The sequence below is a fragment of the Ursus arctos genome, unplaced genomic scaffold (genome assembly GCF_023065955.2).
Source record: "Ursus arctos isolate Adak ecotype North America unplaced genomic scaffold, UrsArc2.0 scaffold_7, whole genome shotgun sequence".
Classification (NCBI taxonomy): domain Eukaryota; kingdom Metazoa; phylum Chordata; class Mammalia; order Carnivora; family Ursidae; genus Ursus; species Ursus arctos.
In genome coordinates, this window is record NW_026623089.1 from 68025741 (window position 1) to 68043640 (window position 17900).

Genomic DNA, 17900 nt, shown 5'->3' on the forward strand with positions numbered 1-17900 from the left:
GACACATAGATCAATGGAACAGAACAGAAAGCCTAGAAATAAACCCAAAACTATATGGTCAATTAATCTTTGACAAAGGAGACAAGAGTATGCAATGGGAAGAAGACAGCTTCTTCAACAAATGATGCTGGGAAAACTGGACAGCCACATGAAAAAGAATGAAACTAGACCACTTTCTTCCACTAAACACAAAAATAAATTAAAAATGGATTAGGGACTTAAATATATTTTTTTAAGATTTTATTTGTTTATTTGACAGAGAGAGACAGCCAGCGAGAGAGGGAACACAAGCAGGGGGAGCGGGAGAGGAAGAAGCAGGCTCCCAGTGGAGGAGCCTGATGTGGGGCTCGATCCCAGAACACCAGGATCACGCCCTGAGCTGAAGGCAGATGCTTAACAACTGAGCCACCCAGGAGCCCCTAGGGACTTAAATATTAAACCTAAAAGACCATTAAAATCCTAGAAGAGAGCACAGGCAGTAATTTCTCTGACACTGACCACAGCAGCTTCTTTCTAGATCTGTCTTCTGAGGCAAGGGAAACAAAAGCAAAAATAAACTATTGGGACTACATCAACATAAAAAGCTTCTGCAAAGCAGGGGGGAAATCAACAAAACTAAAAGATGACCTACTGAATGGAAAAAGATATCTGCAAATGACATATCTGAGAAAGGATTAGTATCCAAAATACATAAAGAATGTCTACAACTCAACACCAAAAAACCAAATAATTCAATTTAAAAATGGGCAGAAGACATGAACAGACATTTCTCCAAAGACGGCATCCAGATGGCCAATAGACACATGAAAAGATGCTCAACATCACTCATCATCAGGGAAATGCAAATTAAAACCACAATGAGATACCACCTCACACCTGTCAGAATGGCTAAAACCAAAAACACAAGGAACAACAATTGTTGACAAGGAAGTGCAGAAAAAGAAACCTTCATGCGTTACTGGTGGGAATGTAAACCGGGGCAGCCACTGTGGAAAACAGTATGGAGGGTCCTCAAAAAGTCAGAAATGGAACCTCCATATCATCCAGTAATTGCACTACTGGGTATTTACCCAAAGAATATGAAAACACTAATTCAAAGGGATACATGCACCCCTATGTTTATAGCAGCAGTATTTACAATAGACAATCTATGGAAGCAGCCCAAGTGTCCACTGATAGATGAGTGGACAAAGAAGATGTGGTATGTATGTGTGCACGCACACACACACACACACACACACACACACACACACACAAACTGGAATGTTATTTAGCCATAAAGAAGAACGAAATCTTGCCATTTGCAACAACATGGATGGATCTAGAGAGTATAATGCTAAGTGAAAGAAGTTAGAGAAAGACAAATACTGTATGATTTCACTCATATGTGGAATTTAGGAAACAAAACCAAGGGGAAAAAAAGAGACAAACCAAAAAATAGACTCTTAACTACGAAGAAGAAATTGATGGTTACCAGAGGGGAGGTAGGTGGGGGGATGGGGGAAATAGGTGATGGGGATTAGGGGTACACTTATCACGACGAGCACTGAGTAATGTACAGAATTGTTGAATCACTATATCGTACACCTGAAATTAATACAACACTGTATGTTAACTATACTGGAATTAAAATAAAAGAAAAAAAGAAAGGAAAAATGAGGAGAACAGCAAGTTTTCAGAGGGGAACGTGAAGAATATAAGCCTTCTTCGTAGGTTCTCTTCCAATTCAAATACTGTTTAATCTTGAAGATGGATTGTTTTAATCAACCTTTGGCAGTTCTGTTCAGGATACAGTCTCTTATGACATTTTGCAGATCTAAGATTATTGGTACGTCTTGTTATTGTTTTAAAATTACATTTATAGCCTTCTTTGTAAAAAAGTATTTAAAATGGCAGAATTTTTATAATCAACATTTACCAAGAAAAAAATTAAAAATAAATTTTAAAAAAATCAGGAATTCTCTTTAAACATGTTGGGAACCTGCCAGTGCTCAGGACTGCACTGAATAAAGCCAGGTGACCAGCTGGTCGAGGAGGAAAAGGATACTGGGAATGCTTTTCAATATCACTGGTTATCTGGCCTATGAACCGTGCATCCGAAGGGCCGCTCTCTGTTTTTTTCTATCTGGGCCACTAAAGAAATTTTGTCCTGAAATCTGCTAATAAGGAAAACAAAGGCCCTAAATGCAATGCAGAATCATTTCAGAATTATTTTCAATTGCTCAGTCAGGTCATAGTTTCACACCTCCAAGTCGAAAACACAATGATACAGCACATCTCAGCAATCTCACAGGAAATATATATGAATCATGGCATGAATCACAACCAAAATGTGCTGTGAAGTACCTGTCTTACCAGGTTGAATTAAGAGCTCAGTCTCTAGGGAAGAAAGATTCTGAGTCAGGTTCAAATGTGGGACATTTACCAGCGAAAAATATCTGAACGAGAAGCCTGTGATTATTGTTATAGTTACCTGCAGAAAAGCTGAAGCAAAATTCACCATCAGGAGGGGAAGCTGCTAACCCCTTCTCTGGACTGTCCTTCCTCCTAATTAGGAACAGGCCTCTACTGCGGACAGCTTCTCTCTTTGAGGGTCCCATGGAATTCTCGAGGAATTCTCGAGGCCAAAAGCTGCACAGAAGAACATGTTCGCCTTCTGAATGCCTGCCGAGCCCTTTCTACGTGGCTCCTTGGGCAGCCAGTGGTAGAAGGTGGACAGAACTGACCTCCCCTCTGAGCTTTCACGTGAAGCTAAGATTCTGAGCAACTGAGAGAAACAACTGGACAACCTCAAGTAGTCCTTGTTTCTTGCTCACAGAGCTCTGTTGTCCCAGTTTCGAACTACTCTCCCAGAGTGGGACCTTCTCACCGGGGCTCTGCTGAGGGACCCGAAACCACAGAGAGTGAAGAAGGATGGCTACACTCTGTTGAGGAGATAAAAAGTACGGCCCACACAGGGGAGCGTGGGAATCGGATGCGTGAACACAGGTTACTGCCTGCTTCCTTGTTCATGTTTTGTCTTTTCACTCTGAACCAAGGGAGTTTTTTCTGAGTAGCTGCTGAAGTAAATTGGAGAAGTCACATTGCCAGACGAGGTTTCACGAGAGAAGGGCAAATGGCAAGGGCCACTCTTACTGCTTTTCCTAGAGAAACGGACAAGGAGGACAAATAAGGCAGTCTTGAACTCGGACAGTGAGTAAGTAACGCATCCTGCCTGCCTCCTACTCGTGCGTTTTACACTTTGAAAATACGAAGTCCTTCAGTCGGTGGATGGACAAAAAAACTGTGGTCCATCCAGACGATGGGGTATTATTCAGAACTCAAGAGAGGTAAGCTTTCAAGCCATGAAAAGACATGGAGGAAAGAGCCAGCCTGGAAAGACTATATACTATAGGATTCCAACTATATGACATTCTGGAAAAGGCAAAACAGTGGAGACAGTAAAAGGATCAGTGGTTGCCAGAGGTGGGCGGCGGGGGGTGGGAGAGGTGGGATGAAGGCAAAGCACAGAGGATTTTTAGGGAAGTGAAATTATTCTGTATGATACTGTGATGATGGATACATGTCATTTTACTTTGTCCAGACCCTCAGAATGTACAGCACTAAGAGTGAATCGTAACGTAAACTATGGGCTCTGAGTGATGATAATGTGTCAGTGCGGGTTCGTGGCTTCCAGAAAATGTATCCTGCTGAGGGATGTCGGTCAGGAGGGAGGCTGTGCCTGGGTGGGGACAGGGGTATATGGGAACTCCCTGAGTCTCCCGCTAAATTTTGCTGCGAACTTAAAACTGCTCTAAAAAAAATTCATTAAAAAAAATGAAGCTAAAAAGAAGGATACATATCCTTCATATGGAAGCAAGTAAAGGGTAGGTTGGAAGAATTATGTCAATCCATAGGCCACAGATAACTTCATGACCACATATCAAGCATTTTAAATGAAAGAAGTTACATTTGCAAGAAATAGTTTCATGGATTTTATGAAAGCTTTCAAGAGGACATTAAAGTTACCTATTTACAAAAAAAGGAAAAACATTAAGAGAATTATTAGGTTATTAGAATGTGTCTGACCTTTCATATGGTTATCAAGAAGGAGTTTAAAGGTTTCTTCAATTTAGGCAAATGGACTCGTAATAACCGGCAGGATATTATGTTACTTAAAGAAATAGATAAGAATTTTATGAGACAAGGTTCATTTCCAATTAGGTTAAACATCAGAAGAAGCATTATTAGAACTTTTATTTCATTTAGCCTGAGACTCCTATGTGTTTGATGAAGTTTAAATTGGTTCTAAAGATAATGCTTTTTATGATGAAACAAGAAAAAAAAACTCTGATAATGAATATATTTCTGATTAAATCCTCATTCCTTCCGTAACAAGAGAAATTAAACTCTGAAAAAAAAGGAAATAAAGCTAGTGTAAAAAAGAAAACTATCACCCTTAAGCTCTGACACATGAATAAGAAACGGACACTATGTAAATATCAATGATTTCAGGATATGAAGGAAAATCATGCAGAAAATGCCTAGTCAATCTGTGAGCGGGAAACTGGAGGAAACCGGACGCGGAGAGCTGAGGGATAAGCACGGGGATATGTCGCCGCCCGCGGGGAAGGCCAGGTTGAAGACCCAGCTCTCCTGATGCCCGTCTCCGACCCTGACCACCACCGGGTGTGTAATGCCAAGAAGAAACAGAGAGAGAAGGCTACCAAGCTTGCCTGCTGCCTATCAGAATACCTACCTCTTGTGCCATAGGTTCTTCTTTATAAAATCAGGCCTTAAGATATTTTTTATGAGTGTAATAGCTAAGATATCTATCTATCTATCTATCTATCTATCTATCTATCTATCTATCTATCCACACACCCATATATAGATATCTATATATATGATCACTACTTGATAAAAATGATTAATATGAGATTTTCAATTTTCTTCAAAATTGGTAGTATTGCTTAACTTTTTTTTTTAAGATTTTATTTATTTATTTGAGAGACAGAACAAGTGGGGGAGGGGAGAGGCAGAGGAGGAGGGAGAAACAGGCTCCCTGGACTCTGAGATCATGACCTGAGCCAAAGGCAGCCGCTTAACTGACAGAGCCACCCAGGTGCCCTAGTATGGCTTAACTTTTAGAAAATGTCCACTTTGGTGCTTTTTATCATATTTAAAAAATATTTAAAAAAAAAAGAAAAAAAAAGAAAGCACACAAAATAATACATTAAAAAACAAAACAAAACAACAACCCAAAACCTCTGTAGGAGATGACCCGAAGAGCCTACCCCCACAGAAGCTCAGCAAACCACCCCCCCCAACCCTGCACTTACTTCTCAGGCTCCCCATGCTGGGTGCAGGGTGGGTCCGGGGGGGCAGCGTGCTGTGGTAGGGTGGGGTGGTGCTGAACAGAATGTCATTGGGCAGGGCTTGGTCAAGTATTGAACTTCGCGAACTGCCGAAGGAAGACCCCCTCCGGTTGCTGCATATGCTCTCATCCGAGAGGGTACGGTAGAGCGAGCGTCGCGGAGACAGGTTCCCATAGAACGAAAACTAGGGGTTTAAACGTGCGGGGAGAAAGGGGAAGACAGACATGAAAGAGTTGAAGCAATGGAACTGATCGGACTAAGTCCGGGGGTTCACATACCCCTCCCTCACTCTGCTCTCTGGGTTTTCCCTAGGCAGAGGGGCAGGCACGGAGCATTAGCTCAGGAATGCTAAACCAGGCGCGTGGGTCAGCTAGGCACACGCACCAGGGCTCGGGTGCAGTTATTGGGTTTGAATGTTTTCCTCCATTGACATTCTGTGAAATATTATCATGAATTAGACATGCACGGCTTTATTAATTCTGAAATGTTAAATGGAGCCTCCCTAACCTGAGAGCAGTGCCAGCTCCTGGAAATGTAGAAGGTTGCCATTTCTGGCACAGTTATTCAAAAGCACACATAGCGCTGGCTTGATTTTAATTTGAAATGACTACGTTTTGAAATTAGGCAATTTCTGTACCAATCAACTGCATGGAAGGTTCAAGCTCATCTGAATAATAATAAAATTTTGAACACGGTAGCTTTCTAAGCCATGCAAACAGGTTTGAGAAAAATGCTATCGGTCCAGGAAAATCTTCCTGTCTGCTTAAATGTCACAATAGTCCACGACAATTGTTGAAAATGGAGCTAGAGTAACCGATCATAACCGGATCTAAGGGAACCACTGAAGTGATTGTGTGTTAACTCCCAGATAGGGCGGGGAAAATTCTTAGTCAAGAAGCAAGTAGTCCAACACTCAAGAAAAATGAAATCAAATCTGACTTTCCAACTTCTTCTTCTGCACCCCGAGCCACATTCCTTTTATATAAACAACAGTAAAAGCCAGAATGTTTGCATCAAACAAATACAGAAGTGGCTGTTTACATTTGTGAGTGCAGCAAGGAGGCTAAAAATATTTCTATTGTATGTGTTCCTTCTGTCAGGCTTGTCCAACTGATGAATGGTAACTGGAATGCATGCAGACTACGAAGTTAAATTTACACGATGAAAAGAAGGTGATTCGTCTTAGAAGGGGGAAAAAAGACCCACATGCCAAGGAGGAGTTCATTCCTATAAAAAGAAAAGCTATTTGCACTTTTTGTTCAACGGTCTGCACCCAAGCTTATACAGTACCATATACACGATTTGATACAAGTTTAGAAAAAAAAAGGGACTCGTTATGATTGACTTCTTCTGGGATTCCCTCTTCACACACACCAGCAGGTCCTTCAGAACATGATTACAGGCGCATTAGATTAAAGCAGCTTTGAGGTAGTATCTAATTAGAGTGTTATTCTAAGAACACAATTAGGTTAATTGCAGTATTGTTTTATTACAGGGAAGACAGAAGCACACAGACTTGCTGTTTACCCTGATCACAGTCAACAAGGCAATGCCTGATTTTTTTTTTCTTTTCATTTGGACAACAGAGAGCTCTGGATTAGAAGGAAAAAGATCCAGATTCCCTGTCTTCTCTATCCAAGCCAGAAAGCTGCTCTTCCTCACCTCTCCCAGGCTCACTCTGCCAACCGACAGAACAAACCCTGAAGACGGTCAGTGGCGCCCAGACTAACAGGTAATCACGAGAGAGAATGCATTCCGGGGGGGGGGGGGTGGTTTCCTGAAACTTCAGGGTCTCTTTAGACCCTTCTTGAGTATTTCTGGTAACTTCAAAGTGTCCCGGAAGTTGCTAACCTTTCTTCGCCCCTCCTCCACTAAGGGACTGTCAGGAAGCATCAGTTTCAAGAAGTCTTCTTTGGACAGCACGTGCTGAGTTTCCGAAGTAGCATCCCCCACCACGGTCTGCTGAGCTGCTGCGGACAAGAGATCCATCTCGCCATACAGCCTGTTGAAACAAACCAGAGGGGAAATTAAGAGCAGGGGTCAGCCTCGCCGTCAAGTGCCTGTAGCCTGAAGGATTGAAATCCGCGGTTCGGACAACCGCACGCTCAGGCGCACGATGCTTCATTATTAAGTCAGTTCATTGTTGCTGCAACTGCGCCAGACCCCCACGTCATTTTACGTCTGTGAAAGGAGCTCAACTGCAAAGTTAGAGTTCTGAATAATTCAGAAAGAGATCAGATCCCCGAAGCCCTGGATGGGAAAAAATAGAGCCCTTTTTTTTTTAAAGGCCATGTCAGAAAACACATTTTCAATAATTCATCAGAGATTATCATATGTCCTTTGCAGGCACACTTCCTTGTGTTTCTTAGAAACTCGAGAGAGGCTTTCTTTCGCGGCTAGACAGCCACACCCCCACATCTCACCCGGGCGACACGGAGAGAGGCACCCGAGGGAGCCTGAAGTTTACGAGTAATCGATTCCGGCGTGTGCCAAGCATCCTTTATTATCAGCAATTCCGCAAAGCTGTTTGGATAAATAAAGCAGCTGTCTCCCTTAATTATCAGGATATAAAAATGTATTTACGGACAACAAAAGACTGTCTCTCAGAATTACGGTTTTCAGCTTTTTCCAGGGAGAAAACCAGGGAGTCATCTTTAAAAGGTTTACTCTGGAAATGCCATCTGAGCAAGCAAACATTCCTGAGGACACAGTGCCTCATCAGTGGCTGTACCGTGGGGCCGAGGTGAGCGGTTCTTGCCGCACGACTTGCTAGGAATCCATGGCCCAGGGCAGCAGGCAGCAGAGGATGACCTGGGTGTTACTGTCACGTGTCACTGAGATGACTCTATTTCAAAAGCAGGGCTATTGTGCCACAGGGCAACAGCACACTGGGAAATCACCATCGTAAGAAACTCACGCAGACATGCTCAAAATTAACAATCGTTATCTGGAAGTTTCTGTGGCTTTTGCTTTGGTTCTGAGGTGGGTCAGGTTCAATCAGTGAGGGGTCCACAATATGATTTTAAAGGGATCACTGGGAACTTCAGAGTTCCATGAAACTTCTGGAGGGCATAACCAACTTTCTATTTTATGTCCAATGAGACAGTAATATTCTGTAATCCTCTGTGGCACAAACACACTGTACTTGGCTAATCCTTTTCCAAGCAGCTTTCAGTGACCTGGTGGAACACTGTTTCTGCAGTCCGCAGGTGTTTGAGATTCATTACTTCCACAGTGAATGGAGTGGCTCCTCGTTTTAGGAGCCCCTGACTTAGCCGGACGAGGCCTGGGGCACCTGCCCCCTGACAGGCTGGGCATGGCCCACCACACAGACACCTGGCCCACCACACAGACAACCTTATGTGATGAGGGGGAGTAACTGCTCTGCTACTAAGATGTGCAAACCCCTTCCTCACAATGCCCCTGAGGTCGTCCTTCTTTGACTGAAAGTCAGTGCCATTACACCCCTGTGTTAAAACGCACAAACTCTAGGGGGCTCTGGAGAGAAAAATGTCCACACAGGCACCTGTCGCCCTTCCCTGACTCTTCGAGAGAGCCCTCTGCTCCAACAGAGCTTGCACACACAACTTAAAAGGCTTGGAACGTATTAAAGTGGCAGAAATACCAAGGAATCATGGAACTTTACGTCGAAAACTAGGGATGTACGGTATGGTGACTAACATAATTAAATAAAAAAAATGAAATACCAATGTTACCATTAGGAACTTGCATTTATGGTCAAAAAGTGTGGTTATCATTATAAAATTCCTTTCTAAATAACTCATCTGCAATTGTTGACGTGATTTTTTTTTTTTAACAAAAAGATTCCATGTTCAGTTTCGGCATTAATTAATTAATTAATTGAGAAAGCAGTATCAGGCTCTCCTATTTAAGAAGTGGGATCATTTTTTTCAGGGAAAAAGTGATACTAATTCAACAACCAAGGTTAAGATCCAGAAGATCTCTCCGACAATCACTGCAGCCCCCGGGGCACCCTCCACACGTGCGGGTGCGGACGGTACTTGCGGACACAGCTGAACATAGGGACCTCATAATTTGGTGCACGGGAGGTTTTTTGTTTTTGTTTTTTTTCCTTAAGGCTGTCCTTTCAAAAATAAGCAAGTGCACGGCGAAATAGCTCTGACCGCCCTTGCTTTACGTCCTTGAAATGTGATTTCTTTACCTGTCTTTTCAAAGAGACAGCAGCATAGTTTCCACATGTGCTATAAAATGGATTATCGGTGCTTTTTTTCTTTTTTCAAACAGGTACATAACATCCCTCCCTACCTGTCCCCATAAAACCTAACAACTGAAAGGGAAACCAAAGTCATGTTAAAATTAGGTAGACTACTTTTACTTTGATGATGTCACTTACACAACAAATTTAAGAAACACACTCACGGACTCTGTGGGAATTCAAATTGTCCTTGAACTTGTTTATTTACAGGCTGTATGGTCGCACCATCAATAGCACATTACCATGACTTTTCTGTTGCAGGCAGCTTTTTGGATGTAAGAATAAAGAACAGGGATTTCTTTTGATTTTATATGAACCGTCAAGGAAGGAGAAGACTTGCAAAGAGAAACATAAATGCTAACATTTAAGAAGTTTTACAGAGATGTTTCTAGATTACTCCTTTTCAGAAAATACATTTCTGTGGGTGGAAAAATACATGTGTTTAGTCAATCCCCACAGTGCGTAAGGTCGCCTAGAGACGAGCCGCCGGCCACCTTACCCCTGACACTCAGTCACTTCGGGCTCCTCGGGCGGCGGGCTGCCCTCCGATTTCTTCCAGCCGATGACGTACTTGCTCACTGCCCCTTGCCTGTGGTAGGGCTTGGACACGGACCCGGGGACCTGTTGGGCACTGCTGTGAGACACGATGTAGACTTTGGATGTATCCAGAGACCCACTATTTTTGGAACAGTGAGCTGAGGGGCTTCCTGAATGGTGTGAACCACTGGGGAGAAAAACAGACAAAAGCTGTCATACAACCAGATTCCGGCAGCGCTGGCATGCCTCCGGATTCGGAGCCACCGCGCGTTACCCTGGGGACGAGGCCGACCCAGCCGTCCTTCCACCACGGGCCTTGTTAGAATGCCTAACTGTCCATGGGCTAAGGATGCTTGCGGCATGCCTGTGGCTGGAAGGATGTTAAAAACAATCAGAGGAAAATCAGATAGAAACACAAGCAACATACTTAAACTGATGCTTCAAAAAACGAGAAACCCAAAAGAAGGTGCTCGATCTCGGCTGCTGCCAGGAAAATGCCAGTGTAAACCAAGAGAGAGTGCCACGGCACACTTACCACACCGGCAACCATGGGGGCGTCAGACAGTGAGTGGCCAGTGTGGGCCGGGCTGGCGAGCCACAGGTGCCCTCCCACTGCTGGTAGGAGCGAAATGTGTGTCAGACAGTTTGGAAGGCAGTCGGGGCATGACCTGCGAAGGTGTGCATTGCATGGCGTGTGACCCAGCAATTCCGCTCCTCAGTGGACACTGCAGACAAACCCCTGCACGTGTGCAACTGCAAACAGTGTGGACAGGAGGGCCGATCTTAATAGGTCCCCAACGGTGCAACCTGAATCTTTAGTAGTGAAATGGACGGCCAATCAATAGACGGGAATGGATAAGGGAATAAGCCATGAATAAATGAACTGAGCCTGCAAACAACTCTGCTGAACCTATCATGTAGAAAAAGAAGCAAGAGTGATTCCATTTTTAAAGGACGTTTATAAACAGGCAAAATAGCGTTGTTCAGAAACATACATATTCAGTTCCTTAAACAATGAGGAGACACGAGGGGAGGACAATCAGGAAAGTGAGTTAGTGGCTACCTCGAGGAAGAAGGGAAGGGGCTGCGGGTGGGCAGGACACGGGGATCTTCTGACACAGAGATGCCAGTTCCGTATCTGGTGGCTGTGGGCATGTTCGCTGTATGACCACATGATATAACAGCAACAAAATAAAATGTAAATCCCTAAAACAAAAAATATATATTTTTAAAGCCAGTGGTTAAACTAAGGCCAGGACTCCCCACTGACTGTATAACCACCTCTAGAAATATAAAAGCCTAAAGACTGTTTTTAATTCAGGAAGATTGACAATATAACATTTTATGAAAATGGGTAAGACTAGAGGTCAGGGGATGACTTTACAAAATGAAAAAATTTAGATGTTTAAATTATGGTAGGCCTCCTGGTATGATGAAATGTAACCTTATTTTGAAACCCCTGATAAGCACATACCTTTCTGAAAAACCTACATAATCAAGCAAGTATCATACGATCCAGGCAGTAAAAAAAAAAAAAAAAAAAAAAAAAAGTGGTTATTAAAATGGACTTGTTTTAAATGTTCAAAAGGAAGTAGGGTAACAAAATAAACCAACTCATTTTTGAGGGTTTACATAGCGGGAGACACTGTGGTATCTGAAAAATTAACAAACAAAACAAAACAAATAAAACACCTCATTTAGCACTATGAAGTCACTCAGCTGCTGGTGGTAGGTCTGGCGTTCCTGCGTGGGACTCAAAGCAACTCCAGTCTGGGCTCTAGACTGTGGACTCTGGGGGGAGATGTTTGCCTTCCCATGCCCAAGCTACCAAGGAAGAAGCAAGGACTAAGCAAGGGAGCTAATGAGCTCTCTTCATTTACTGGGAGCCACACCCGGCAAGGGAATGCTCCACATCCGGGTAATGGGGTCTGAAGGCTTGGATATTTTCCCCTTAGGCTGCTCATTTTGAAAAACTTCAGATCTGGGGATAAGGTATAAAAATAGTAGAATAACGCCCATATATCCTTCCCCTACAGCCACTATCTGTTCATATCTTGCTACGCATCTGCCTTATTTCTGTCTACCTGAAATATTCCTCTGAACCACTCACATTCTCCCATATGGTAACAACATGACTATCACACTCAGGAAATCACACATTAATGCAGTGCTATCACCTAATATATAGTCCAAATTCTAATTTCCCAACTGCTCCCCAGTAACGCTAATGACAATAGTTTCCCCATTCAGAGCCCAGTGAAGGACCATGCGTTGCCTTTAGCCAGCACGAGCATCAGGTACCTAAAGCCTCTGATTATCCCTGACATGTTCTATAGTTAAAGTCTTAGCGTTCCCCAAGTCTGGGAAAGTTAACATGCTACGTAAGCCACTCACACGTCCCGCTGAAATGACCAAAATGAACATGTATTTTGAGAATGTATTGCGAATAGTGATAGCACGGTCAGAAACTGTTACGTGCTTTTCCTTTCATTTTCTAAAAGTTATTCTGCTAATTCAGACATTGAATTAAAACTGTCTTTTACCACAAGAGTAAAATATTTAACCTTAAACTCTAAGAAAGTCTCGGGTCTGTGGGTTTGAGCCCCACGCTGGGTGTAGAGATTACTAAAGAAAATAAATAAACTTTTAGACTCCAAGAACAAATTTGCTGAATCAATTTGATAAGCAATATGGCAAAACTCTATGCCTAGCAGCAGTAACATCGTTATAAAAGTTTTCTCTGAAATGGGTAAATATTCTAGAATGCTGGCAGTAAGCTTTTCATGAAGCCTTTCTTTCTAGACTAAAGTTCTTATTTTCGAGTTTCACCTCCAAGTTCTAATCCCTGCTACTAAGAAAAGGGTATGAATAATGATAAACAAGAGATGATATGAGTCATTTTGCAGGACAGTCCAGAACATGAAATTATTATTTTCTGCAGTTGATTCATTTCACCTTGCAAAACCTTGGTTAGGCTGATACGAATCCTGCTTTGTGTTCTGAGCTCTTATCTTAGTGTCCTGCCCTCGCAGAAAGGAAAGAAAAGAGGTGGGGGGTTACTGAAGGTCCGAGCAGCAGAGACAGCAGGCTGCATCCGTGCTCGTCCTGCTCTCTGGATGACTCCCGCACACCCCTCCCCCCACCTGCCACAGAAGCTTGTCCTAAAGAGTTTTAAGTCCTCCGTTTCCCTCAGCCCGATTCCGGAATCCTACCACATACACAACTCCGTGCTTGCTTCCCTCCTGGATGGCTGCTGGGCAGTAAGCATGTGGGCGCTGGGGCTGGTAGGGCTGGTGGTACAGAGCCAAATCTGAGTATGAAGAACATGCCATGCACTGATCTGGGTTCCTGAAAATCACACCTGGGAACTGCTGATCCCCCGTGACTCCCACTTCTCCAGGAGAAACCCCCAGCGGGTTTATGGACTCAGTCAGTAAGCATTGACTAAGCACTCTTCCTGTATGCCCTCCTTCATTTCCCAAGGAGCCCAAGGCCCACCATGTGCAGACAAGCATCCTAGGTGCTGTGGATACACAGTGAACAACACAGGCCAAGCGCCTTCCGGCCTCTGGGACGCTCCAGTGGAGGGAGGCACCAGTAAGCTACAGTCCTGTGTGGGGAGATGCATGGAAAGCACAAACCATTTCAGCCAGGGCTGAGTGCTCACCAGAAAGTAAGACAGGGGATGGGATCCAGAGTGCGAGGGGGCTGGGCTGTGCCCTCGGCCAGGGCAGTGAGCCCTGGTGTCAGCCCCTACAACGAGTTTATTCTGTTCCTTCTGCTACTTGGGCTACTCCCAGTCACAACCCAGACCCTTGGGCACTGGGCCTCACCTCCCAGGTGACCATGCACCAGCCCGAACAGAGATGGAAGAGGAATGCAGGGGCTGGTGATTCTGTCATCGTGGACACACGTACCCCAGTCGGGGCACTGGCCCTTCAGGGCCTAGAGAATCTGACGGAAGCTTTCATGAGTAAAATTCCTTTTACCTCAACCTGCAGAGACTTTAAATCTTATTGTAAATACTTTAAAGGTAAAGTATCAATATATTTAATGCTTAACGTATTTCAAGATAAAATACTTATATTTTATACATACATAAATATAACAATTTTTAAGAATTTTAAGTTTTTTAAAAATTCAAAATATTTTAAGTCTTATTTTCGCTAGTTCTCCTGCACAGGTCAGGGGACAGAAGGAAGTATTCAAAAGACTCAATTTAATGACTGAATTTCATACTGAGCAAAAGCCTACAATGTAAGTTGAAACGGGGCTGCAAAGTCACCATCCGCTAAGAACCACAAGAAAACCCCAGCCAGGTGGTAAAGGATTCCAGGCCCTCACCATATATCATTTCCACAACAGCTGTGCACACATTCAGTTTAAAGTGGTAGACAACAGTAAAATGAATCAGAAATTCAATCTCCCACTTTTATATACTTTCTAATAGCCTCACCCATTAAATTAATGAGTGGTTAAGGTATTCAAGAAAATCTACTTCAAATGCCTATAAATATCCCTACCTCTATTTATAAATGAATGTGCTCTCAAAGCAGCTTCCAGAAATCTTCCTTAATAGTGCTACAAAATTCTATTTGCGATGCCCATTACATTTGTCTAACTAGGTATCCTGAAGTCAGCTGTTTTACAAAACTTGTAAACTCCAAACAAGACATTAGGATGGTATAAAACCCCAAGATGATTTCTATAGTATGCCCAGTTTTCAACTGTCCCAGAAGTTGGATAGGAATAACCCAGGTAACTGAAGTCCCTGCTAATACTTCTATGTTATATTAGTTATTTATCACTAACCATATTTTAAGTCAAATTATTGAAGAGAACTGGTAAACAGTAGTAAGAACATCTATTTTGAAAATAATCTCCATATCCTATGCTCCCTCTGCCCCAACAGGAGACTGAGTGTGGGCAGACCCTTAGGATTTCCCCGTCTGGCATCCACTCCCCTTTCTCTTGGTGAAACAATACCCGATTTTCTTCTGGGGAAGCAGCTGTCTTCACCACCCCTCAGCTGCATGGTTCGGGGGTGGAGAGGGGAGCCGCCCCAGCTGGGGGGGGGCACTGCCTGCCTCAGACAGAGGTGCCCCCACCACAGTGGTAAAACCAAGGGGATGTGAGGAGATAATGTGGAGATGGGGGTGGAAGCATTTTTGCCGAACCGGAGAAGAACCACACTTTCCTGTAGACACTGGACCATGGACTTGGGGGGCCTGCAGGTGATATGGCCATTTTCAACCAAGGGGGGGCCCACTGAGATGTCAAGAGCTAGCCTGTGGAGCTTAACGATGGAGGTTGATCCAGTCTTGGGTGGTATCATGTGAGCAGCAAACAGAAGAACCTTGAACTTCTGGGACTTTTCAGTGACAGGGGCCGAAATACTGCCTTTGTCGTGTGAACTGATTTGTGGGGAGTTTGACTTGTAACATAAATACCCTCGACTGACATGAACGGTAAGGAAGACACCGATGAAGGTGTGAGCCACACAGGACAAGAAAAGCAGAACAGAAGTAGTGAGTATGTGCACGCATGTGCAAGTTTCACAGAAATAATTTTCCATGACTTCCAGGGGAAGGAGCCAAGATGTTCTGCACATTGGCTTTGAGAACGGGACCGCAGCTCCTCTTGTTTCTGCCCACTGATTGCTTATGGGGTTGCCCATCGTGGCTTCAAGCCGAGACCCCATGAAGTCTCTGCCCCCAGCGGTGGCTGTGGAAGGAAGGGAGAAGGTCCAGGGGCAGCAGTGGCCTTGAGAAGGGCTCTGGCGAAAAGCCCGACAGTAACCAGGAGCTGAGTTAGGAAGCCTTGCAGACAAGAAGGGAAATTAGGGAGTCAGTGTGTAGGGGTTAAATTCTGTCCACAGCCAAACCTGAACAAACGGATTTTTGTCTCATCTCTGACAGCAGAAATCACAAAGTATAGAAGTTTTAAAACCATCGTACAGACATACATCACGTAAGAGTTTAAAACTACTTGTAACTGTGTATTAAACATCTGCACTATGAATACAATTCCTATACATTTAGATCGTCTTTATTTAAAAAAAAGCAAACTGAACTGGTAATCTGAATGTACTTTCAGACCTCGGGTTCCCCCTTTTTGTAAGGGGCCCTCGGAACACAGAAGCCGCGGGCACTGCTTTCATCGGAGGGAATTACGCACAGACAATGCAGAGCCCCCCCCAATTACCAGGTGCTACAACCCGAGTACTGTCCAGCTTCTGTCCGCTTCTCCTAAAAATTAAAGAACAGATTAAATTGGGAGAGAGAGGTCAGTGGCCTGACTTGAGCAGTTAGTATCTGTGTGTAGTTCTCTCTCCAGATTAAAGAGGAGGTGAAGTGAACAGCCACGCAAGTGACTTACTGGCGTGGTAATTTCACAGACTTCTGAAATAAGAACTTCACCTGAAGTCAGGTGGCTGGGCGGCCGGGTGACAAGCTACCTCGCTGCTCCCGTTTCAGGCCCCTCCCTGACCCCTGCAGCACCCCAGGGGCACCCGCAGGTGGTGGCCCACTGGGCGAGGGCACTGACCTGGAGTGGGACGAGATCTCGCTGAGGTCACCCATGCTGCCGTCGGCCGCGCTGCCCGCCGAGATGGCTGGCCCGTAGCTGTGCACCGTGAACATCTTCGCCTGCTCGTCCTCGGGCCCCACGATGTCGGCGGAGTCGGCCCACTGCTCGGTGCGGCTGTGGATCCCTGACCTGCTGCCCGCCAGGTGCACGGGGCCCAGGACTGTGGCGGGCATGCAGGGGGCCGTGTCGATGCCGCTGTCCGTGGAGGCCCCCTTGATGTAGGTCAGCCCCAGCAGCTCCGGGTCCATCAGGTCGCCAGACCCAAAGTGCTTGTCGTCGCTGTTGCTGGACGTGTTACTGGACAGCGTGTTGCTGCTGGAGTGGCTGGAGCAACTTTTGTCTCCAATCTTGGGAAGAAAGAGAAATGGAAAGGCTTCAGACGGATCCCATACTCTGCTTCTTTATGAAGACGATTAGTTCACCCAGACTCACAAAGCTGCAGACCAGATGATCGCACCTGAGCCCTTTCTACTCGCTCTTCAACGTGAGACAATGAGGAAATTTGCTTTAAAAAAAAAAAAAAATCCCGATTGGATGCAGAAGTCCCAGATTTATAATTCCTCTCATAATTCATTTTAAGTTAAATGGGAGTCTTCTCAAGACTCTGTTCAACGATTCGTGCCCGAAGCACGGAAGTATTACCACGTTGTCACTAATCACAAAATAATCAACACATGTTATACAAACTGGGAAAGCACATGGAAATTAAATAAAGGAGGAGAGCAGCCTTTTATCAAGAAAATTCTCCTGTGACAAATGACAATGCCAGCCCTGGGTGTGGGCAGAGGACTCGGGCTTGAACCACAGCGGGATGATATCGTCCCGTCACTTAGCCCCCCTGTGCTCCTAACGCTGAGCCTGGATGATTCCTATGTGCCCCCAGCAAGATGATACCCTGCAACGTCCTGCAGCTGCAAAGCGCAGCGTACGTGTAAGTGACTTCTCTGAGAGAGCCCAAGTCCCCGGGCGCCCAGGTGCTAATGAGCAGGGGCTCTCTTTGTGGTCCCTGGAAGAGAAAAATGTCCCCATCTGACAGAGGTGCCCCTACAGACACGGCTCCTCTGCATAGCCTGGGAACACGGACAAGGCCTGAAGCGTCAGCGAAGGACGGGATCACAAGGACAAGAGCGTGCCCTGATCTATCGCAAAGCGGCTTGGCTTTTCTTCTTCACGTCGCCCCA

The 17900-nt window shown here is 44.6% G+C and overlaps 1 protein-coding gene across 14 annotated transcripts in view; it reads right to left on the bottom strand.

Annotated features, from left to right (window-relative positions):
- SIPA1L2 (signal induced proliferation associated 1 like 2) overlaps positions 1-17900 on the bottom strand; it is a 213397-nt gene that overhangs the window by 22027 nt on the left and 173470 nt on the right. For 11 of the 14 annotated variants that reach the window (XM_057308323.1, XM_044386057.3, XM_057308326.1 and 8 more), the window contains 4 exons: positions 16678-17066; positions 10094-10318; positions 7209-7359; positions 5322-5541 (listed from right to left, as the gene is read on the bottom strand). In XM_057308323.1, coding sequence (XP_057164306.1) covers positions 5322-5541; positions 7209-7359; positions 10094-10318; positions 16678-17066 — 985 coding nt within the window. The remainder of the gene's footprint in view (positions 1-5321; positions 5542-7208; positions 7360-10093; positions 10319-16677; positions 17067-17900) is intronic. The other 3 variants (XM_057308329.1, XM_057308331.1, XM_057308330.1) reach the window with 1 other exon arrangement.